The 25,054-nt window shown below is 47.6% G+C and overlaps 1 protein-coding gene across 9 annotated transcripts in view; it reads left to right on the forward strand.

Annotated features, from left to right (window-relative positions):
• The window catches only part of ERG (ETS transcription factor ERG), a 264,354-nt gene that overhangs the window by 223,274 nt on the left and 16,026 nt on the right, over window positions 1-25,054 (forward strand). For 5 of the 9 annotated variants that reach the window (XM_019420350.2, XM_019420352.2, XM_019420349.2 and 2 more), the window contains 3 exons: window positions 18,997-19,200; window positions 20,071-20,151; window positions 22,059-22,130. The exons of 1 other annotated variant lie outside the window; for it this stretch is intronic. In XM_019420350.2, the coding sequence (XP_019275895.1) occupies window positions 18,997-19,200; window positions 20,071-20,151; window positions 22,059-22,130 (357 nt within the window). The remainder of the gene's footprint in view (window positions 1-18,996; window positions 19,201-20,070; window positions 20,152-22,058; window positions 22,131-25,054) is intronic. 3 more of the 9 variants (XM_019420345.2, XM_019420347.2, XM_019420354.2) reach the window with 3 other exon arrangements.

Raw genomic sequence — 25,054 nt, forward strand, 5'->3', positions numbered from 1 at the left:
CACGTGAGCGTTTGCTGAGTGGCTTCCTCCCTCAGTACAACGCAAGCCCCCCCGAAAGGCTCAACCTCCATGGCCAAGTACAGGGCTGGCCTGAGGTAGGTTCTCCATGAACACCAAGCGAGGGGAGAAGGCGCGAAAGGCTGCCAGTGCACGAGCGAGGTCCGCGCAGACTGGACTCCGTCTTGCTCCAGGGGTCACTGACCTTCACCTCCGTGAAGCGGGGTGGCCGCAGGCTCAGATCCGCTCAGGGTGTGCCTCTCATCCCGCTGCCCCTTCTCCTGCACGCGGCCACTTTCACGGACCTCCGGCACCTTCCAAATAGAGTGCAAAGCACGCGGTACTTGGCAGAACGTCTGGCTTGGGTCCGTGGCCCGGGCTGCTCCCCGGGGTGGTCGCTGGGCGGTGGCTTTCAGCAAGACTGCTTGATGCCTTGATACGAAAGGCATCATCCTTTGGGGCCACCTCGGAGGCATGTTGTGAGACCTTTATAGGAGACAGCAGACATGAAGTCTCATGTGTGCCCCGTGACGGGGACAAAACAGGTTTCGATGTTGACTGAAAGGCAGTTGGCTTTTGTACGGAAGCTCCCCCCTTTTGGTTTGACCATAGCCTCCGAGCTGCTGACCCGAAACTCGGGACTCGATCCCGGGCCGTCGCACAAAAGGCACTTCCTGTGGAGGGGGAGCCATACGGAAATGCAGATGGTCTGAGGCACGCGTCCTGGACGTGGGGTACCTGAAAAAGGCTGGAGAGCAGGGGAGTTCCTGGGGAGGAGCAGGGGGCAGGGACGCCGTTGCCTCGGACGCTGTCTGGACGTGAACAGGACGAGGTACAGACCCGAAGAGCGCCCACCCACACAACCCCTCTCAGCCTTAGCCTTGTTTCTTCAGAGCGTCGTTTCTTCAAGTCAGGCGAAACGAAGTTTTTGTTAGTTCTCTAAGACCAGAGAATCCATCTGAGGACAGGCCCGTATTGAAGATTCTTGTCTTGGCTCCTGAGAGCCTCACCGGCCCGGGAGGTAACGCGTGATGTGCTCACACTGTATACGGATGGGGTCATGTTTCTGTCGTGCTATCAATGTGCTTCGATGTCGTCAATATCATTGCCAACGAGGGACAGACTGGACGCTTCCTACCTTGAGTAAAATGTTCAGAGATCAGGAGAGCTGTTTATACGGGGAAGAGGCAAAGGACCGAGTCAATGAAGTCAGAGCCCCCCCCCCCCCCCCACCGTTCCCGGTTTATAGTAGGTGCTCATTAAATGTCAGCTGGCTGGGTGGACTGACGGTCGTGCAGATTGGCTCATACTGACGTTTTTGTGCAAAGATTGGTTTCATCCCCTGAAGAAAGGCCTCTTCCAGCTCTTCCCTCCTTCAGTTGCTTCATACCAAACGCAGGCAGTTATTCGGTTGCTAGTGTTTGTAAGAGAGCTGTGGCTGATTTTGCAAGCCGTCAGCCTTCCAGTTATTGGTCAAGCTTCAAGTAGGTGTGGTCATACACAGGCACACAGATGAACACACGCGCCCACACCCACACCCACTCACGCCCGCCCACACGGCCGCATTGCACCGTCCAGAGAATTCCCCAATGTGGCCGTGAGATTGCAGGACCCGGGGACGGCCCTGTCCAGCTGCGACGTCTGCAGCTCAGCCCTGGCTCCGGGACCCGGGCACCTTGTTCGGGCACATCTTGGGCCTCGAATGCTCTGCCCACGGAGAGAGTTTTCCAAACCTGGCTCCACCTGGCATGTGTGTCTCCCTCTAGCTAAACACACGGACTGACGCTCATCCGTGCAAGTCATAAAGATTGCTGAAAAAAATACTTATTTCTAAGCATCTGCTTTTATTTTATTTTATTTTTAATTTTTATTTATTTATTTTGAGAGAGCGAGAGAAAGAGAGGGAGAGAGAGAATCCCAAGCAGGCTCCGTGCTGTCAGCGCAGAGCCCGAGGCGGGGCTCCGTTTAATGAGACGTGAGATCATGACCCGAGCCAAAAATGAAGAGTCGGGCTGCTCAATGGACTGAGCCACCCAGGCGCCCTGAAGCGTCTGCCTTTAAAATGCAAACTTTTAACCTTTGCACAGTTGCAGAAGGCGGGTGGCATTCAGCTCCAAGGTGTCAGCGGGCGTCAGTGAGAAGGGGAAGGCCTCAATCGGTACGTGGTTAAGCGTTCATGGGCTAAAAAGGAAAGCGATGGCCCGGCTGTTCATTCTGAGTCGAGAGAAAAACGTATTCCTCGGTTTGTCGTAGGGGAGGAACAGGGAAGTCATGAGAACAACCCTCAGTGAGACCACGAGACATTCTGGAAAGCCTTGGCTCATGCCTCTTGTCCTGGAAAAATTGTTGATGCGTGCTTCTCCCTCGCGAAGTACACGGTTCGACAATAAATCACATTTATACGTTTCTATCTATCTATCATCTATCTATCTATCTATCTATCTATCTATCTATCTATCTGTCTATTTGGTGTGCATGGCCGTAGGTGTAAGTCTCCATCTCGTGGGGTTGGGCTGTTCCTTACACGGTGGCAGGCTCACAGTGTCATTCCGTGAACTCCGTCTTACGAGGAGGTTCGTAAGCGAACCTACGCGGGCGGCCTGGTGAGACGGCACGTTGGTGGTTGGCTCAGGTGGATTTGGACACCGACTGGAGAGAGTTTCTCCGGGTACAGTCAGAACCACTTGCATCAGGATTACCCGGGAGACTTGCGATCCGAAAATGCACATTTCCGAGTTTCCTGAACCTGGGTGTGGGAAGGGTTGAGGAGGCCACATGGTTGGCACGCTTTTTGGGTGACTTGCATGCAGAACATGGTTTGAGAAGCTCTAATCTAAGTAGAAGACACTGAATAAGTTTTACGTGAACACAGGTACCTGTTTTTACCTGTTTTTAATAAAGGCATGGGTGGCCGGGAAGAAGTAACCAATAGTTTCACGATGATGTTCCCAACAATTTTGCAAAATGAAGAGTCACCCGTTCGGGGGGGAAGGAATTTTGTCTTCCTAAAGCTTCTTCTCCCTTAGGGTGTATTTTGGGGACCTGTCATGGGTGGGGCACTAACGTAACATTGTGTGTCAGACATACTCAAATAAAAATAATAAAATAAAATAAGATAAAATAAAATAAAATGAAATAAAAAATGAAATAAAGTAAAGTAAAATAAAATAAAATAAAATAAAATAAAATAAAATAAAATAATAAAATCTGCAAAGACCACGCATCACTTCATCCATAGGAAAACCCGGGACCGTTAAGGGCACGAAATGCTGCGTGGGAGAAGAGGAAGCCTGAGATTCATTCTGACAAACTGAATCATAGTATGAGGCTTGTAGGCATTTGGCTGCATTGCTAACAACAGCCAAGACACCTGGGGTACGATGCAGGAATCTAACTTGCAGGTGTTTCCACGTCTGCCTCCCCAATTCTGCAAACACAGATCACTGTTCAGAAACAAATGGGTCCCCACTGCACCACTGGAGTGCACTTTTCTTTTTATTTCTGAGACAGAGAGAGACAGCATGAGCAGGGGAGGGGCAGAGAGAGAGGGAGACACAGAATCCGAAGCAGGCTCCAGGCTCCAGGCTCCGGGCTGTCAGCACAGAGCCCGACGCGGGGCTCGAACTCACAAACCATGAGATCACGACCTGAGCCAAAGTCGGACGCTCAACCGACTGAGCCACCCAGGCGCCCCATGGAGCTAGTATTCTAAAGAGCCTGGGCTTCACAGTGCCTCACTGAACACCTGCCATCAGGGACGCTGTCCCTCTGTGTGCCAGGTGTCCCTCTGGCAGCCACTGTAACTTTTGAGGTATTCACAGCGTACTTGGTGATGTGCTAACCAACAGGGCTTACAAAGAGGAAGGCACAGTCTTCGTCCACTGTTCTTAAAAGTTGCAAAATGCTGACCAAAATGCAACGGGACCGCTGGTTTTAGCAGCTTACATCATTTTGAAAGATTTTTTTCCCTTTTCTGTTTTTATTCCCTAACATGAGTGCTGAAGCACTGGGCTTTTCAAACATTTCTACTTTTATTTTCTAAATAGCCACCCGGGGCACAAACACTCATGGTGATCAGAAGTCTCAGAAATCAAGAATTGCCACATTCGCTTCATCACTCCATTGACTGATTGCTTGATTGATTGATTGATTCATTCATTCATTCATTCATTCATTCATTCATTCATTCACGGAGTGCTTACTGTGTTTCAGTCACATGAATACAAGCTCTTACATGATTCAAGACCCCTTTATTCTTGCCCCCCAGATACCCATGGCTGGAATTACTGGTATTGTGTCTTCCTCACACCCTCTGTGCTGGGTCCCTTCTCCTCAATTCATCAAGTATTCACTGAGCACTTATAACTCATGTACCCGTCACAGAGGAAGTGACCAAAGCCTGTCAGAAGTAGATAAGACCCATCCACAATGAAGTATGTAGTTCCTGACAGGAGAGTGTGGGATTCAGAGCTCAGATGACTGATTCAGGCAAATGTCACAAACATCTGAGGAATGAGATGGCTGGTCAAGAGGAGCTTCCTTTGTACCTTTCGTGGTACGATTCCTAAATTTTTTTGCAGCCTCCGTCATTTTTCTCTGCCACATCCTGTCCCCCCCACCCCCACCCCGTCACTCTGCTCTCATGCTGTCATTGCTGCAACCCAGTGTCTTCGCCCATGCTGTTCCCTCCGATGGAATGCCCTTCTTCCTTTCTCTGCTAACAGATCCTTCTGCAAGGCAAATCCACTCTGTCTAGGAAACCAGCCTTGATCTTTTGGCAAGTTCATGGCTTTTTTTTTTTTTTTTTACATCTTACCAATTCTTTTATTACCATGCTTTATTTTGTTTCGCACTGTATACCAGAATACACCTCATACTTACTTCGATATGCATATATTCATTCAATCCCATGAAGGATTTGAGATGCCTTGTGAACTCAACTACCAATAGACCCGCGAACCAAACCACTGATCAAAAAGAAATTAGGAGTCAGTACTGAGGCAATTAAAACTATTGATGGAAAACCAAAGTCACGTGAAAGGATGAGGCAGCCATTTTGACCACACTTGACCGCACGCTTGGCCAAGATATTGTAGCCATGCTTCCAGTATGGCTTTGAGCTTCCTGGCAGCCAAAATAAAAAGTCATGTGGGAACATAATCCTTGTTTCTAACAGAGAAGTTTCACAAGGAAGGCATTGTTTTTCTCAATTCTGCATCCCACACGCAGGATCCCCGGACTTGACACTCAGGGTCCACTGAGGCTATAGAGGGGACCATGGGACTATCTTTCTGATATAATTGCAGCATTGCGTTTCACCGGCCCGTTTTCTTGTGACATCCTTTATGAACGGAATGAATTACACGAGAGAACGGCTCCATGCAAAGAACATGCGCCCAGCGGGGGTCTTTGCTGGTCTGGCTTATGGGAAAGTCAAGATTTTGAGTTGTTAGAGTGACGGAGGGCTCACATGGCTGTCACGTGATTCCTCCCAACATATGACATCTCCAAGCTGGGCTTGGAAAGCAAACGAATACCAAGTGATAGAAGACTGTACTCACTGACCAAGTGCAGAGGGTAAACCTATTATGCTTTCGTCTTCTTAGAGGTCATAATTTCTGAGCCTGTCTATCCTATTAGATTGTGAGTTGGTGAATATGTCTTTCGTATTCTTCATCACCAGACAAAGCAGCGAGCTCGGGGCCTGTGTGCAGGGGTCAGTTAATGCGCATTTATTGAGTTCATGGTCATCCAGATTTAGTTAGCAGGAATCACAGGATCACAGGAGTTGGCAGTCCAAGACTCTTGATCTTAGTTGAACTTTGTATTAGGGTTCTTCAGAGAAACAGAACCAATCTCTCTCTCTCTCTCTCTCTCTCTCTCTCTCTCCTTCTCTCTCTCTCTGTCTCCTTCTCTCCCTCACCACTTTTTTATTCTTATGAAGAATTAGCCCATGTGATTATGGAGGCTGAGAAGTCCCAGAGTCCACAATCTGTTGTCTGCAAACTGGGACCCCAGGAGAGCCAATGGTGTAGATTTTAGTCTGAGTCTTAAAGCATGAAAGCCAGAGACCTGAAGGCCCGAGATCAATGCCCCAGCTCAAAAGTCAGGCAAAGGGAGCAAATCCTCTCTTCCTTCCTCCACCTTTTTGTTCCATTTGGGTCCTTATGGGTTAGTTGGTGTCACCCACCCCCACAGGGGAGGGCAGGCTACGAGTTTACTCAGTCTTCTAATTCAAATGCTGATTTCTTTTGGAAACACCCTTACAGACACACCCAGAAATAATGTTTAACCAAATGTCTGGACGTCTCGTGATTCAGTCAGGTTGGCACATAAAACCATCATAAACATCTCCCTTTAAACATGGGGACTTGGAGCCCTAGCTAGAAGCAAAGCAACTCTCTCAGGAACACTTGTGCAGGTGGGTGAGACCAGAGCCGCTACCCAGGCCTGTGCTCACGTATACCTACAGAAGTTGTTGGTAAGACCTCAAGCCTTCATTTTACTTCGTCATGCCACGAACCACTCCCACGGATCGCTCCCGCTGTGTCTACCTTATGGAGCGTGTTTCTATAAGCTTCTACTTAAATTGCTTCTGTGCAACCAAGTCAAGCAAGCAGACGACCAAACCAGTTAAACCTTAACTCCTAAAGTCCAAGTTAATTATCGTCCTAAACTATGAGCTGGGTAGTGATTGCGGAAACTGCCCTTGGGTTATATGTGTGACCGAAATCATAAATACAGAAATGGTGACGGCTCCCGTGTATCGAGTGCACACTGTTGTCAGGCACCGGGCTGTCCACTTTGTCCGTAAGGTATTATCTCATTTAAGCCTCACAAAGCACCCTATGGTGTAGGCAGTATTTGTTGTTCTCACGTTACAGATAAAGAAACTAAAGCTGGGGAAGCCAAGATCATTGCTCAGCGTGTCTCAGCCAATAATTTGGAGAGCCAGGATTCTCATCCAGTTCTGTCTGATCCCAGAGGCTGAGTTCTCCTTCCCATGCCACTATCAAAATTATCCAGGGAAGAACACAAAGCCATGCCATGGTAGGATGTGTTGGTTAAGTTGTTGCAGAAATTCTAAAATGGGCTTTTCAAAGGGGACTAAGTAAAGAAGGAAAGACTGGAGATGTTCACAATAGTCTACTGTGTTGCTCAGCATGTAACCTGTCTGACTCCACAATGGCATTGAAAATGGCTTAGATTTGGGGCGCCTGGGTGGCTCAGTCGGTTGAGCGTCCGACTTCAGCTCAGGTCATGGTCTTGCGGTTTGTGGGTTCGAGCCTGGGGCGGGCTCTGTGCTGACAGCTCGGAGCCTGGAGCCTGCTTCGGATTCTGTGTCTCCCCTTCTCTCTGCCCCTCCCATGCTCATGCTCTGTCTCTCTCTGTTTCTCAATAACAAATAAAAAATTTAGAAAAAAAAATAAAAGAAAATGGCTTAAACCTAGCGTGAGTGGCTGGCTGGACGTATAATGAATTAGAAAAAAATTTTAAGATAGATGATTTTGGTTTGGTTTATTTTGTGTTTAAGTGACCCGTGGGACACCAGTGAGGCAGTATGGGGGTAGAGCTTAGGGTAGAGAGTCATCTATCGGGGGTTACCACACCTGTGTTCTAATCTCTGCCATTTTGTAGCTCTGAGATCTGGAAAGTCACTTAATCTTGGCTTTCCTTGGCCTGCAGATACACCCAAATACAGATGATAGTGATGCTTACTATATGTATGTGTGTATATATATATATGATATATATATATATATATATATATATATCATATATATATGACGCTGTATGGATTAAATGAGACAGCACATGTGAAGTGCATACACAGTGCCTAGGATACAGTAGGCCTCAAAAAATTACAGCTTTCCTTTTCATAGTTGGCTCAGGCATTTGGGAGAAGTTTCTAGACTCGAGATAGATCTGCAGATATAAGCATGTGGTGTCGTTTGAATTGTGCCCCCACAGAAAAGCTATGTTAAAGCCCTAACTCCCAGGGCCTTAGGACATTACCTTATTTGGAAGTAGAGTATTTTTAGGTTGAATCAAGTCAAGATGAGGTCATGAGGGTGGGTCTAATAAAATGACTTACGTCCTTATTAAAAGGGGAAATTAAGACCCAGACGCACAAAGGAGAGATGATGTGAAGGCACATAGGGAGAAGCCCTGTGAAAATGGAGGCAGAGATTGGAGTGGTACAGCTGTCAGTCAGGGAATCGCACGCATGGCTGACTGACCACCACCAAAAGCCAGAAGAGACAGGGGAAGGATTCTACCCAGAGCCCAGAGGAGGCCGGCCCTACTGACACCTTGATCTCGGACTGCTAGCCTCCACAGCTCTAAGATAATACATTTCTGTTGTTTTAAGTCACTTAGTTTATGGTTCTCTGTTACAGCAACGCTTGGTAACTGATATGGTGTGCATGTTGTAGTTAGAACATGGGAGGGGCGCCTGGGTGGCTCAGTCGGTTAAGCGTGTGACTTTGCCTCAGGTCATGATCTCCTGGTTCGTGAGTTCGAGCCCTACATCGGGCTCTGTGTTGACAGCTCAGAGCCTGGAACCTGCTTCGGATTCTCTGTCTCCCTCTCTCTCTGCCCCGCCCCTGCTCACGCTCTGCCTCGTTCTCAAAAATAAATATTAAAAAAAAAAAAAAAGAGGAACATGGGAGTAGATAGGAAGTCCAGGGGAGTGCCCATAGGGAGTGAGAACCAGAGACAAAACTCTGGGGACACCAACATCTAAAAGATGGGCAAAGAAAGAAAACCCAAGCAGGAAGAAACTTTTAAGTGGAATAGGTCATTGCGTTTCTAAAACACGATGAGCATAAGCTGTGTAATCATGGAATGACCAAGGAGAGGCAACAAGGGAAGAAATGAAGTAAAACAAAATCCCAAAAACTAGATAAACCATGATAAACCACTCCAGAAGAGTTGAGAATGACTCCACGCAGTGAGATATTTTGGTGCGTCAGAATGCCAAAGATATGTTTAGAGGCCAGCAAAACTGATTTAATCATGTGTTTTTGAATAAAAGACATAAGGAAATTATGTCTTCTCAAGCAGGCTAAGGATAGGCACATTTTCTTACAGTGTTTGAATTGTAGGGTGTTACATGATTAATATGTACAATCAATTTTTTGACAATTGGTTACGTAAAACATGAATGGAATAGATCATAGCATGAGCTAGGGTGATGGGTGCATTGGAAATGGAAACGTTTAAAGTAAATCGGTAAAAAATAGGCCGAGAGGACTGGTGGTCCTGGTAAAATATTGAGCTTAAGAGGAGCTAAAGATGTTCCTCTGGCCCAGCACCTGGAAATGCAGATTGGAATCAGATACCCTTTGATACGCATAGCTGAACTGGGAAGAAAGTGCGTGAGTTCCTGAGGGACTAAAAACAAAGAGGGAGCGGAGAACAGAGTACTCCACCCTCCCGTTGTCACCAGCCTGTCACAAGTGGCATGGGTGGGGGTGGGATACCAATGTCTACACCACAGAGATTTGGGTTTTAAAGGGCCAGAAGATGAGGTCTTGGGCTGCACAAAGCAGAGAGTTGGATCCCTTCTCTCCCTATGCACACACACACCGAACTGTGTTTTCCAGCAACCCCAGGCTGAGGAATTAAGCAATCAAAAGTGGTCATGGACTAATGATAACCTCAGACACCTGGCGGAAGTACCTGTGAACTCTTCCTCGACAGACATGTCTTCAGTCCAAACTTTACAGAATTCCTGCAGAAGAACATGCGTTGAAGATGACTCTGTAACTCCAAATTACAAAAAGAGGAAGAAACAATCTACCTAGACCAATACTCAGCAGAGACCAAGGACCCTCAAGGACGTTAGATAATTGAAGTATGGGATTGAGAATATAAAGTAAATATATTTTAAAGTGGTTAAATACACAAAAGAAGGAACCCAAAAGAGAGGAGCAAGACGTTATGGAAAAGAACAGATGATTTTAAAGAAGCAGGAAGACTCCTAGAAACACAAAAAAAGGATTCGAAGGTATCAGAAACTCATTAGAAGGGTTAAACAGCTGATCTGAAAAAGCCAAAGAGTGAATTAACGAAAGCAGACTTGCAGTTGTTTTCAGAGCCCATCACAGTGATGAAGAGCGGGGACATAGGAGAGAAGGTCAAGGGCAGGGAAGGGGCTCATGAGAATGTGCTGTGCAGATCTAATAGACATTCCAGAAAGGAGGGAATAAAAAGAACAGAAGATATGAAATATTTGAAGAGATAAAAGTAACTATCTTCTGGGCTCTTCACTTTTTCTTTTTTTCTGCCATAAACTCGCTTAGTAGTTTGGTGAAGCCAACAGGTCCTTTAAAATCATGACTTTAAAATAAGCTTAAGAGGAATATGTTGAAAACTACATTAAGAGTGCATTCTGATTCATTATGTAAATTGAGGGAGAAATAAAGATACTTTCAAAGGGTCAGAGTATGTTGCTAACTGACCCTCACTTCAGGAAATAACAAAAGATTTAATAAACAAAGAAAATGGATCCTGGATGAAAGAGTGAGATAAGAAGAAAATGGGAGCAATGAAATTGGTTAATATAAGAAAAGAGAAATGGCTGTAAAATGATAACAGCCTTCTAAGCAGGCAGTACAACAACAGGGTAGAATGAAAACATTGGACAACATCATCATATAAGATTAAGGATGGATGATGAGAGTTCGAGACTTCTAAATTCCTTGCTTTCTTTGGGAAAAGGATATATTTGGTGATTAAATTTAGATTTTGTTTAAAGATTCACAAGTAAAGAAATAAAACTAGAATCTTAAGCAGCCAAACCAAAAGAGAAAGGATGATAGCCAATTTGACAATAAATTATATTTAAAAAATTAAAATAAAAAATAAATAAAAAATACTCCAAAGTCAGTTAAGTGCTCTTTATAAAAACATCTAACACAAAGAAAGAGTGACAGCAAACAGATGGAACAAAATGTACTAGTCAAATTCTAAGCAAAACACACATGACAAAAGTGGAAATAGAAAGCAGAAAGCATTATTGGAGATAATTGAGGGTTAATACATAATCAAAAAAGGTTACATTTATGAAAACCATATAACAGTGATGAACTTGTATGTACATAATAACATAGGCTCCAAATACATAAAGAACTGTAAGGAGAAAAAGATCCACTTTTGGTGAGAGATTTTAATTTGCCTTTTGCAGCAGTTGATCGATCAATGACATAAAAATTAGGTTTATGTTACCAATTTTGACCCAATGGTTATTTATAGAAACCTACATGTAACAATTAGAGAATATACATTCTTTGTAAACTCTCCAGGGATATTTGTAGAAATTGACCATACACTATAGGCCACCAAAAAAGAACAACTGGAATAAAAGAATAAAAGGAAATTGGTGTCATATAGATATCATTCGCTGGCTAATTCACTAATTTAAAACAAAAAATTAGAAATCAATGGCTATCAAAATGGTGACTGAACCTCATCTATGAATTAGGAAATTAAAAGGTTCAGAAACAGCCTCGGGTGTAGGCTTTTTGTGTTCAAATTTCAACCTGTGATACAGTGAAGCCCGAAGGGAGGCCAGTTCTATTGAGCCTGCTTTGTAAATGTAAAGCCTCCCCCTACAAGGAGACAAAATGTTAAGTCTTATTTTTGCAGGCTTCTGAGTGTCTCGGACAGCAGACTGGCAGACTTGCCCAGGGCTGGGTTTTATAAACAAAGATTTCATAGGGTTGTGATATGGCTTGGAGATACATTTTATGGTTTTGGTCCTTTATTTATTTATTTATTTTTTTAATCTGAAAGCCAACATCTTACGCTGGTATTGTTCAAGAAAAATGTCACTCGGGGCTTATATTTTCACCAGTTTGACTCTTGCTTAACCTTACTTTTATTCATTCCTCTGGCAGGGGGTGGGGGGTCTGAAACAGGATGTTTGCCTGCATGAGGTATTCTGTTTCACAAACTGATTTAAATATCTACTTAATATTTTCCTGGCAGCCGTGGAACTCTACTAGGTCAGAAAACAGTTTCAGGGAAATGTAAAAATAAGTTCAGCCCTCCACCCACGCACTGCTCGCCACTCCCCCCGCCCCCAGCAGTAATTTAAAGGGTGCAACTCCTGACCTCCCTTGGACTATGGGGGCTTACCATTTTGATGTCCGTGAGATGTGGGCTGGTGACACAGATGTTTTCAAAACAATTGGACTGGAGGCTGAAAACCAAACAACTTATCTTCAGTGGTTCATAATTCATCTGACAGAAAGCACCTCCAAAAGCTTCTCAAAATAAAGCGATAAATCAGACCTCTGCGTTTAAAGGAAGAGGCTGCTCCTGCGATAATAGATTGTTTATTTCATCTCCGCAGAGTTTACGATGCGAAATCCAGCGTGTGGATGCATTCTTTCTCCGCAGTATGTTACTGTTGGCAGAGTGCTTTCACATTCATTATCTCCTTTACTTTTCTATTCCCCTGACATTTCACTTAATTACCCACAGAAGAAGGAAATGATTTCCAGAGAGGTTAACGTTTACATCTAGTAGATGGTTGAATCGGAACCCCCCAAGAGCCTTTTATTTGACCACCAAGTTTGGGGTACTCGATGTGATTATGATTTGATGCCTCAGATGTTTTCAGTGGCTCGGAAATTCCTGGACCATCAAGTCCAGCCTTCTTAGCAAGACGTTTAAGGCTCTCTTTGATCGGACCCTCCATCCTCCTCCATTTGTGTGAGCCCTCTGAAACCCTCTGCTGTAGCCACCCCTGGTTTCTTCCTTCTCTCTCAACACCTCTGGTGTTTCATGCCTCTGCAGCTATGAAGCCGGGCTTATGCTGCTCCCCTAAACTAAAGGGCTTCTCTGCTCTGTCACCTTAATTCTGTCAAATCCTTTTCATTAACCCAGGCTCAAGCCAAGCCCTTCTGGTGAAAAGTTTATGTTTTTCCTTGGCGTCTCTTTCTCCTGGCCGCCTCTGAATCCATAATCGTGTGTAGCAAATGCTCAGTAACTCTTACGTGAGTTTACTTAATCTTAGTCCTTGTCCTATGGGAGTCATGCCTTAGGTCCTTGGATTCTGCGTGTTGTTTTATGGAAGAGGAAAAGCAGGCTTCATCATGAGGTTAGGTGATGGGTTCTGAGCCTGGCTGCTCTCTGGAGGTGGAAGGTGTGAGATGGCACACCTAAACACGGGCAAAGGCGATACCTTGGCTGGGGTTCATTCTCTGGCCCCCTCCCCTTTCTCCTTCACATGCATAGTGGGGAATCGGAGAAGGAGGTAAGGTCTCTTGAATCTCGTGGGACCTCGTGAGCCTCCTTCAGTGACGGCAGGGTGGGACAGAAGAAGAAAACTTTGCTGACATACCATGAACCATGGAGGATACCCAAGAGACGCTACTGGGCTCTCTATGGCATCGAAGGGTGAGCTGGGACCCAACACATTAACTTGAACTCTCCAAAACGCGACCTACTGCTGTAGCACCCATGCTGGGCCGGGGTAGCTGGGGTGGGTGGGGCTCACTGGGGCGCTGTCATTGGTGCAGGGAGTGGGCTTGCAGTCTTGACATCACCTCCCTACCCAGAGGGTCGTGACAAGCGCTTACCCCTCAAGAGCATTGAGGACAGATGGCCAAAGCAGGTGGTGAGTGTAGGTAAGGGGACAAGAAGGGGCTGGTCCTGCAGGCAGTGGGTGGTGTTTGGGCACAGGCATGGGGCGTGTGTGGCTGTAGGAAGACAGAATGGGGAATGGTTGAGAATAACACCTATGAAGACATCGGGACCCAGCGAACTAAGTGTCCTGTGCTTCGTGTTGAGGAGATTGGCCTTGTCCCTTGAAAAGGGTTCTCTGTTATGACACCTCCAGAGTAGGTCTGGAATAATGGCGCCCCAAGGATAGGTCAGAAAGGAACATCCTCATTTATTCTATCAGATGACCATATTTGGTTTTTCACGTTCTTCGCTTATAAACGTATAGGACAGGGACGTGGAGCTCCATTCTCAAAAAGATACAGGAGTAACGCAACTTTGGATATCTTTATTCTTTTCAAATGAAAAAGATACCCACTAATCAACTGTAGAAGAAAGTGAGATTAAAATCTTACACCGTTGAAAGTTTTATAAAAACACCTTAACAAATATGCATATATGTAAATCCTTTGTAAGATCTTGTTTTGATTTTGAAACAGAGCAGAAAACGTTTTTATAAGCACCTTTTTAACCTGAGTACTACATGTTTATTGGAGAAATAAGAGAAAATGCAGTTTGGTGAAAGAGAAAAAAAATCTAAAAATCCCCATCACTTGTTCTCCAGAGATGGCAGTTGACATCCTTCTGCATGGCTCTCCCAAATTCTTTCCATGGATGTATTTACATTTCTTCACAAAGTATAATTGTGCTTCAATCATGTTTTCAGACTTTTCAGTTTAATTCACTTTGAGCACGTTTTCATATCGATATATTCTGCGGTATCATTTTAGTTTTCAAGCATCACAGAAACACCCCTAAATGTACTGCAACTTAACTCGTTTTCTTTCGGTCGGACATTTAGGGTGTTTCCAATGTTATGCTATTATAAACAACACTACAAAGAACATCCTTGAAAATAAATCATTGCGCACATCCTCTATTATTTCCTTATGATAAATTTCTAGAAGTGGAATTTTTTAGTTCAGAGACGGTGCACACAGTTTTTTAAGGACATCTCAGACGTATCGCCGAATTGTTCATTGCAAAGGTGGTAGCAATTTATAGTCACGTCAGCGGTAGGAGAAAACAGCCGTTTCACCAACCAAAAGTGAGAACGTTGGAAATAAGAACAATACAGGTCAAAGAATTGGTCTCTGGGGTCTCGCCCGTGAGTCCCTGAAAGGAAAGTTGAATAAGCTGGGCTTAGCGAGGGAAACCAATTAACAGGACACCAAGGGACCACAGAGAAGCGAGACTTCTCTTTTTTGGCTGTCTTCCTAAGGTGTCATTTCACTATTTTAACATGAACCCAGGGACTTGCAGGAAGATACTTATATATCATTTTTTAAATATCTGGTTATACCATTAAGAGAAGAAAATGCATTCCCAGAATGAACTGATTTCTAGGAAGTAGCTACTCCCCCCCCCCACCACCACCAAAATAGTCCTTCTGGGTTGTTAAAAGGAGAACATAACAAAATAAAAACACAAAGGGTGGGACAGCAGACGGCAGGACCTTCTGTGGGAGTGTCTGCGACTGTCCTCTGCACAGAACCGAGGGGGATGAGGGCTTGAGTTGTGGATCATTAAATACGATCCAGCTCTGCATAACGAGGAATTATGACAGGGCCATGAGGAAAAAAAAAAAAAGAAGAAGAAGGAAGACCTTCTCTAAAAGCAGTCTGGGGTTTTGACCATTTTTATCCCTGAAGGTAAAACCCTGACCGGGTGGCGACGAGCCATCTGAACTTTCCTGGTGGACAAAGTTACCCTTCTGTGTACACACTCAGTGTTCGCAGACGACCGGAGCGTTCCCGTGTGTTTGGGTTACAGAGGAAGGTACACACCTTCCTGTCATCTCAGGTTTTGTAGGTGATGCTCTCGTTGACACAGAGCTCTCCTTGGTGTTCAGATTCTGTGCGCTGATTGCTGGTTGAGAGCGTGAGTGTTACAAAACTGGTTGAGGTCCGGTAGCAGCCGGAAAAACTGAGCGTGTGCATGCCCCACGACCCAGCAATTCCACATCTAGGTGCCCCCTTCAGGCCGGCCCTTCCCACGCTTCACCTGCACGCGGATCATCTCGAGAACTGGTGGAAATGTAGGTGGGGAGGGGCGCCCGAGACTCTGCTCCACACTTGGAGCAGCGAGGCCCCTGGGGGTGATGGTCTGAACCTCGGCTGCGCTTAAGAATTACCTGGGGAGCTTTTAACAGTTCCGATGCCCAGGCTGCCCTCCAGCAGGATGAAGTGAGAATCTCCGTGGGCGAGAGACCAGGCTCGGGCCCCCATCTCCGTGTGATTCCAACGTAGAGCCAGGGCTGTGGACCAGTGCCGATTCCTTCACATGTGCGGGGTGGGCACGGACGCTCGGGTGTTCGCGGAGAAGTGAATTGTGTCCACGCCTGTGAGGGGGCCCGAGAGCTGCTTAGTTGACACGATTGAATACTCCCACGTGGGTTAACTTGGACACATCTCGAAAATACACTGGTGGGTACCCAGAGCAAATCAGATTCCGTTCATGTGAAGTTTAAAAGCACAAACAGCACCGGAGGCCTGGGTGGCTCGGTGGGTTGAGCGTCCGACCTCGGCTCGGGTCATGATCTCACAGTCCGTGGGTTCGAGCCCCGTGTGGGGCTCTGTGCTGACGGCTCAGAGCCTGATAGGGTGAAAGTATTCAAATATACGTAGGGATGATGGGCACCAAGCTCAGAATGGTGGTTGCTTCATGGGTGTTGAGGCGGGGGAAGCTAGGAGGTGGATTCCATTGGATTTGAAGTCATTTCTTTCAATTAAAAAAAGATACGAGGGCCACCTGTTGGGCGTTCGGCTCTTGGTTTCTGCTCAGGTCATGATCTCATGGTTTGTGAGTTCAAGCCCAGAATTGGAGCCTGGAGCCTGCTTGGGATTCTCTCCCTCCCTCTCTCTCTGCCCCTCTCCTGCTCATGCTCGCTCTCTCTCTGTCTCTCTCTCTCTGTCTCAAAATAAGTGAATAAGCTTGGGGCGCCTGGGTGGCTCAGTGGGTTAAGTGTCCGACTTCATCTCAGGTCATGATCTGGTGGTCTGTGAGTTCAAGCCCTGCATCGGGCTCTGTGTTGACAGCTCAGAGCCTGGAGCCTGCTTCTGATTCTGTGTCTCCCTCTCTTTCTCTCTCCCTCTCTCTGCCGCTCCCCTGCTCATGCGCTCTCTCTCTCTCTCTCAAAAATAAAGATTTAAAAAATTTTTTTTTAAATTAAGTGAATAAGAAAAGAAATGAAATATTAGGGTGTGGATGGGAGGAGGGTGGGGGAGACAGAAGGAGGGAGAGACGAAAAATGGAAAGCAGAGAGGAAGCGGGCGAGAGGGAGGAGGCTCTGATGATAGGATTGTCTGGAAGCCTCTCACTGTTACTGCTGTTTACTTCCGTAAACTTAAAACCTCTTCCAAGGGCACACACCATGCCCGACTCTTGAGTAGCCTGAAACGTTAGTAAGACCAAACAAAGTTCTAAAGCTATTAGCTACGAAGTGATTCCAAAGGATGACTTGTCCCTACACCAGATTCTCACTCATTATGACCAGAGCATCGCAACACGCCTGACTTCTAAGGGCCTGTCCACAGAACCAAGGTCAAGGCTCTCGTTTTACATGTAAAAACAGATGTGGGAAGGGGATACAGTCTCTGGGGGTTGCAGCGAGTTGAAGGACCCTGGGATTCGAACTCTGGGCTCCTGCTCCCTGCCTGGGTGTCTCCCATGTGCAAGTATTTTTTTCTTAAGTTTATTTATTTTGAGAGAGAGAGAGAGAGAGAGAGAGAAAGTTTGCATGCAAGTGGGAAGGGGCAGAGAGAGGGAGAGGAAGAGAAAATCCGCCAGTGCAGAGCCCGATGTGGGGCTCGAACTCACAAACTGCAAGATCATGACCCAAGGAGCAGTCAGACGCTTCACTGACTGAGCCACTCGGGTGCCCCTCCTACCTGCCGGTATTTGGGTGCCCTAAATATCCCTCTGCCCAGGCTGTTTGTGTGGCGTGTTCCTGGCTGTATTTCCACTGGGGATAATACAGTGGCTGTCCCACTGGCTGTGTCCTCTGGGACTCTACCCAGGTCCCCTCCCATATGTGGCAGTGGAGTGGGATGACACTGCCTGCCTGAGGTGGGGTGTTTGTGTGCCATAGCTGTGCGGTGAGAAGGTCCCCCAGCCAGTCCCCTACTCCTGCAGGTGCCTGATAGGTGCAAATCAAACTCTCTGCAGGAAAAGCAGGAAACCAACCGCTCTCTCTTGGAAATACCAACCCAGGGGCGCCTGGGGGGCCCAGTTGGTTAAGCGTCCGACTTCGGCTCGGGTCATGATTTCACAGTCTGTGACTTCAAGCCCTGCGTCGAGCACTGTGCTAACAGCTCAGATCCGGAGCCCGCTTCAGATTCTGTGTCTCCCTCTCATTCTCTCTCTACCTCTCCCCTGCTCATGCTCTGTCTCTCTCTCTCTCTCTCAAAAATAAATAAACTTAAAAAAATTTTTTTTAATGAAATACCAGCTCATATGGTATGGGGTGCCCGGTGGCTCATTTTGGTTAAGCACCGACTTAGGCTCAGGTCGTGAGTTTGAGTCCCCTATGTCGGGCTCTGTGCTGACAGCTCAGAGCCTGGAGCCTGCTTCAGATTCTGTCTCTCTGTCTCTCTTTGCTCCACCCCTGTTTTGCTCGCGCTCTCTCTCTCTCCCTGTCTCTCAAAAATAAACATTAAGAAAAACAATAATAAAAAAAAAGAAACACCAGCCCATGGGAGGCACTAGGGTTTTCGTTCACCTACGCTTGACTTCCAGTTTTGCGGTCAGTATTTTTCAGTATTTTGTATGAATGCTTTTTTTGCGTGACGGACGGTGATGAGCGTCTTCCTGATTTGTGTTCTGAGCTCTCGATGCCAACAGTTCCCTAAGGAAAGAAAATTTCCATGATTTTTTCATTTGTAAATAAATAAATAAAAATGAAACTAAGTGACAAAAATGAATAATAAAAAAGCCTGGTGCCTACGTGAAACTTCAGATGATCTGAGCCACGAGGGGCCAGTGGTGTTCCAGAACAACTCACTTTAAAGGCAGCGATTTCTGGGCGTGACTCAGATGGCTTTTTTTTTGTTTTTTGTTTTTTGTTTTCTTTTTTGTCTTTCCCCCAAGACACTTGCTTTTGACAGGGCACCGCGCCTGTTTGGAAGCCTGTCTTCTAGAACAGTGGGGAAGGAGCCCCTCCGGGAAGCCGTGGCTGGCGGGGGCCCTGCCTGGGATGTGGTTCTGCCCTGGAAATGCGTCTTCGGGAGGCGATTAGCTGATTGCTTCTGTCCCAACCCCTTTCAGATCCTACACTGTGGAGTACGGACCACGTCCGGCAGTGGCTGGAGTGGGCAGTGAAAGAGTATGGCCTTCCGGACGTCGACATCTTGCTGTTCCAGAACATCGACGGGAAGGAGCTGTGCAAGATGACCAAGGACGACTTCCAGAGGCTCACCCCGAGCTACAACGCTGACATCCTTCTCTCCCACCTGCACTACCTCAGAGAGAGTAAGAGGGTCGGGACGGAGATCACTGGGGTGCGGGTTCTTGCCAACCCGAGCTGAGGGGGTCCAGTCCAGTCTGTGACAGCTTCTTCCCGCCCTAACCCAGTTCTCACTTAGGATCTGGGAGAACCAAACGCTTACGAGGCCACGATCTAGGTACACATGTGACAAGCGGTCAAGCGCTTTTCCCAGAAGCCTGAGGGGTCACACGAGGCTTCAACTGCCTCTCCCTGGGTCACCTCCACCAAGAGGATCACGTGGCAGAGGGGAGCAGAGCTTCCTCTGGTCACACATTATTGAGTCCCCGTGGTGTCCCACACTAAAACGGAAACAGACGGAAAGGCCCCCGATGGGAATTACGGGGCTCATCCTCCCTAAAGCTAAACCAAGCCCCCTCCCGGTCCCACCTGAGCACAGAGTGAGAGAAGTTTCCAGTTCGTATCATGACATGTGGCTTCACCTGACACAGTGGGAATGGCATATTGGCGATTGGAGGCACGAATTCACCCGGTTTGCTGTATGGTTTAATTTTTCAGACATCAAGCATGGTTGGCAGGAGAGGGAAATAGCACAGCAGGGGGCTGGGTGTGGACTCCGGTGTAAATGCTTTGCCTGGCATCCCGATCACTTGTTCCCCGAATTAAATATGGGCCCACCTAGGTTTTAACACGCTAACCAGCCGCAGGGCCATGGAGAGATTTCCGAGCCGCTCAGGAAAGTAGGGTGGGGGTGGGGAGGTGTTCTTCTTCTTTCTTTCTTTCTTCTTCTTCTTCTTTTTTTTTTTTTTTTTTTTTAAGGAGGGTAATTCTCTCTCTCTCTCTCTCTCTCTCTCTCTCTTTTTTCATTTTGATGTCACTTTTGTTTTGTTTTCTAGCTCCTCTTCCACATTTGACTTCAGATGATGTTGATAAAGCCTTACAAAACTCTCCACGGTTAATGCATGCTAGAAACACAGGTAATGCTGGGCCTGCCCCTTCCCCACAGGACACGCGCAAAGCCTTGTCCACAGATTGCACGCTTTCAAGGTGGATGGCGGGCCGGTCAGGGCATCAGGAAGGCAGAGCAGAGGGGATGCTCGAGGGGTTCTTGATATGCAGGAGGCTCTTGCTGAAGTACCAGAGCCGGCCGGCAGGGGGCGCCCATTTTGGTTTCTGAACACTCCCCACCCCCTTGGACCATCAAAGGACTTCTTTCGACCAGGAGAGGCGCAGAATTAGCCCTTAGCCGTTGCCTTACCTCTCTTTTGCTGGATTACAATCTGCCGCTGTGCTGACTGTAGAAACTAAAAGCATGTTCGATATAAAGGGGGCCCTTGGGGTTCTTTTTATTTCTTTTTTGTTCGCAAAGGAACGTGTACTAGGACAAGCAGGAGTTTTATTTTTTCCTTTTAGGAAAAGTCTTAGGCCACTTGACTCATCCTGACTTTGATCTTCTTGCACAGACTCTGGACGTTTGCAAAGGGCAGGAGGAAAGAAAGCTCGTTCGTCACTTTTCGGGAGCTTGGGGCTGAAAGGGAGACTGCGTTGTCATTTTGGAGGATATGAAATCAGTTACTAACCCAATCCCTGCTATCCCGTCTCTAACCACAGATTCTGCATTTTATCTATTTATTTATGGCCTGAGGCTAGTCGAGTTGAACAGGATGCTTCATCCCAGCTAACCTTCCCCATCCCCCTCATGGTCGAGGCTGGCTTTCTGCGGATGAATGTGTCCGCGGCTGGCATCCGCCGTCTCCCTCCTGATAGAGACAGCTACCGAAGCCTGGCCACAGGCTGCTCACCCCACTGTGTCAGCCGGCAGGGCCCTTCTGCCACCACTCAGGCCGGGGCGGAAACCATCAAGGCTTGGGTAACCCCATCGTCGGCAAAGAAGCCGATTCATGGCCAGCCTCACACGGAAGTACAGCCGTGTTCCCAAAATGTGTAACGTGAGCGAGTCCGGTTTGGGTGTTACAGTGAGATAGATGGCTCCTTTATCTTGGTCCTCCAGATTCAGGACATTGTGCTTTTCACTGAAAGTGAAAAAAAAAAAAAAAAAAAAGCTTGGAGTCAGTCGTATGCTTTTTCACTGTAGGTTACACACGTCAGCCTATTAATGACCTTGTGGCCAGAAAATAACAAATAACTTAGGCCGAGTGATTTCCCCCTCTTCAGAACCCCCTTGAGCGACACATTTTCTGATCATTTCACAGTTGTTTAGAAAATTTATAACAGTGAGTGAGAGTTTCGAGAACGCTCTGCTTTCGTTACTAGTGTTACTGTTAAACGTAGAAGCAATCGAAGAACGGGAGGACCGATTCCAAATGGACTGAACTGCAGAAGGGGATTTTTTTTTTCCTGCTCACAACACGGGCAGTGGATTGAGACAGAGAAGGGGACACACGCATTTGAAGAGAAATGTGGATTTATTTTTAATAAGATCCATACATTCTTTGGCAAAAAAAAAATATTTGTAATTCTTTGGGACTGTTTTCCAAGGGCTCCGTAAAACGTTTCTCTGGATTTTTATGCAACTTATAATTGAAAATACGCACCATAGAATTTTTTTTTTTTTATAAAGTGAGATGGTTGGGGGTGATGGGGGACACACAGATGCGCTTCAGCAAGAAGCCATACCATCAAAACACGGGACACTTTCTGGCAAATGGGACGCAGTATAGCCCGACATCTATTTCCGTAGTCGGAATCAGTTTCTGCCCCCGTTCGCTTATCCCTTCCCCCCCCCACCCCCTGGGAGTCCCAGATGGCCGGCTCCAGGGGGTCCCCTCCCTTTGGTGTCACAGGGCAGAGTTGATTTGGTTGCAGGAGATCAACAACCACAACAAGAGACCTTCACATGTTTTGTCTTTCCTTTTGTCTGCAGGGGGTGCAGCTTTTATTTTCCCAAATACTTCAGTATATCCTGAGGCCACGCAAAGAATTACAACTAGGCCAGGTACGAAAAACACCCCTGTGTGATCTGTCCCTGCAGAGACATCCTGGGATGTCCCGTGAGATCCGTGACCTAAGTCACCAGAGTCAGAGGGCGCGGATCCTGGGTCTGAAGGGAGTCCTGAGCAGTCTTGTTCTGCCCCTGTGAATCTGGAGCCCAGATTCCATCAGACCGTTTCACTCAGAGATCACACTTCAGGTCCCTGACCGCAGAATTAAAAGCACATCGGCCCCTTAACTAGCTGCTCTGAAAGGCAGATGGGCAAAGTTGGCACCCTGGAAGCCCGGCGGAAAAGCACCCGCCCGCGCGCCAGGTGACAAAAGCATGCGCGTCCTCGGGGGAACACACGAAGCACGAGGCGTCCCCATGGTGTTAGTGATGGACTCTCGGCATGTCACGAGAGCCAGCGGTTCAGAGCAGAGGCATGTCATAGGTGATATTTACATCGGACTCTTTATGTCTTTCCTGATTGCTCTAGGTAATTGATTTTCATGTCATGTGTGAAAGAATAAATATTACCAAGTGCTTACTAGTGACAAGCGCAGTGTTACATTCTGGGCCAGACTTCAGAAAGCTTCCTGTCTGCTGAAGGCTGGCCTGTTCATTCCACGATGTCCACGGAGCGCCTCCTGGGCGTCAGCCGCGGAGGGGACGTCGGAAACCAGCTCACAGGCACACATCCGGGCTTTGCCTGAAGCTCTAGATGTCGCGGTTGAGCCGCCTAGAGCCAGAGATAGACTCACACATAAGTGTCGAACCTCAAGGGCTGGCAGCATAGAGCAGACAAGCCCCTGAGACTCTAACCTGAAGAAGTTGAGGCATCAACTTTGATGGCAGAGGCTGTAGGACCAGCAGCGCTTGCAAACGTACCTTCCATGAGAGCGGGAAGGACGCTCTCCAGAGGAAGGGCCACCCGCCACAGGAGGATTAGATGTTGCCAGGTGGGGAAGGAGGGGGAGGGCATCTCAGATCAGGAGCAGCGTGGCTCAGACCTCGGTCCCCTCACCAGGACTTGCACCGATAACACGCCAGCCCGCCAGCTGAGGAAATGGCGAGTCAGGGTAGGGGGCTGGTTTTTCCATCGTCATTCATGCCTCTGGAGTCATGCGTTCCTAGACCCAAGCTGTCGCCCTTTGACCTCTGTCCCACACCCAGACTACATAAGACTCCATTTGGATTGGTCCAGGGCATTAAGGTTCGCAGGGTCGTTTCTTTCCAGTCAGGAGCTCAATAGCATGGGTGAAGAAGCTTCTCAGAGCTGTTCCCACCCTGACGCTGTCCCGTTACTTCCACAGAGCCTTGAGGCTGGCCATTCCCTCCTCTCTGACCTCAGAGGAAGGATTTGCGCCCCTCTTCCTGGGGAACACGGTGGAAAGGTTTAGCTAAAGTGCTTCGTTCCCTCTGTCATGGTGGAGACTTCACAGGCCATTTACTTGTGGATCAGATTCAGGGTCTAGAATGACCTGGACTGGCCCTGAAGAAACCCACCGTTCACCTCTGATAAATGCATCCTTGGGAGAACATAGGGAAGTATAGGAAGATCACAACGGTTTTGTGAGCATTTAAAATCCATTTCCATCCATCCTTAAAAGAAGAAGAGCTTTCCGGGAAGCGGCGGGCCACGGTTTGTTTGCTTGCTTTTGCTGGTTTGTTTGTTTGAAGCTGCCTCATGGATGCGTCTCACTGAGTCGCAGAATCCAGGGATTGTGAGCTGGGCTTGGGGTTTTGTCGAAAGGTCACGACGTTGACCAGATCCGTTGGTTACAGCCCAGTGGTCAGACCAGCTGGCTAATCGCTTGCTAGTACGTAGAACAGTGGATCCTGGAACTCCTTTTTCTTTATTCGCATCTGAAGATACAGTAGATTCGGAAGATTCAGCTTTCCAGGTGTGGGGGGGGGGGTGCGGGGAGTAGCTGGGAAGTGAAGGCTGGGACACGCCTCCGCGCTCTGGCCACGCTCTTCCTTGGGGCCTTGATTTGTGCGTGACCCGCAGGGGATCACACTTCCCTAGCTCCACCCCAGCAAAGTATGTTTCTGAGACTCAAGTTTGTAGCAAAAATACCTGTTTTGACGACCCCTCCTGTGACTGTCCAGGGAGATACAGATGCTTGTATACGCGCTATAAGGAAGTTGAATCAGACTGAACACGCCGGAGCTCTTTGCTGAACTATCCAGGGGTTTGACCTTGGAGAGGAGAGTTGCTTCTCCGCTTAGGTGGACGCAGGGATGGACCTTGAAGGATGCACTTGTGAGTCGGAAAGCCCGTCGGGGTGCAGGTGGAAATCTGGCACTGGCCCTGGGGAAACAGGTGCTGCAGGGCGGTTCCCAGACCGGCTGGGATCCAACTGTGTTCCTGGGCTCAGAAGTGTCTGATGCTGGCAGAAGAGGTGATGCCTGACTCCCCCCTGGGAAGAGGCCCCTGGGGCCCTTGGGAATAGAGACCCGAGTTCCCGTTCCCCTGCACTCCTGGTTTGCTCCGCCATGACCTTCATGGCCGTTCCATTTCTGTAACCCCCCAGCCATGGGAACAGGGGGCTTCCTCCACCCACGCGTGCCCAGTCCCCTCCCCCATGCTTCCTGTCCCTCCCTGCCTCCTCTCCTTTCTGCCCTGTGTAACCCACCCCGGGCTGCTGACCCCAATCTCCCTTTTCCTTTCTTCCTCCTGGCCTTCCTTCCCAAATGGGTCACTTCTTCCGGGTCCCCCAACTGCTTACCCCATCAAGTCGCTGTGCCATTGCAACCTAACCCCACATTTGGCCAAGACTGGTGACCTCCCAGAAAACCACACGTGGGCATGTTACTGCTTTGTCCATGTCTCTCCCTTCTCTTCCCAGGCTGGCTTCTATTCACTTTTCCCGAATGTTCCTGATTCAAAATGCACCCTCCCTCGTGATCCCTTTGTTGACTTAGCATTTAGATCCGTCTCT

This window comes from Panthera pardus, unplaced genomic scaffold, assembly GCF_024362965.1.
Source record: "Panthera pardus isolate Hobbes unplaced genomic scaffold, ASM2436296v1 HiC_scaffold_16, whole genome shotgun sequence".
Lineage (NCBI taxonomy): Eukaryota > Metazoa > Chordata > Mammalia > Carnivora > Felidae > Panthera > Panthera pardus.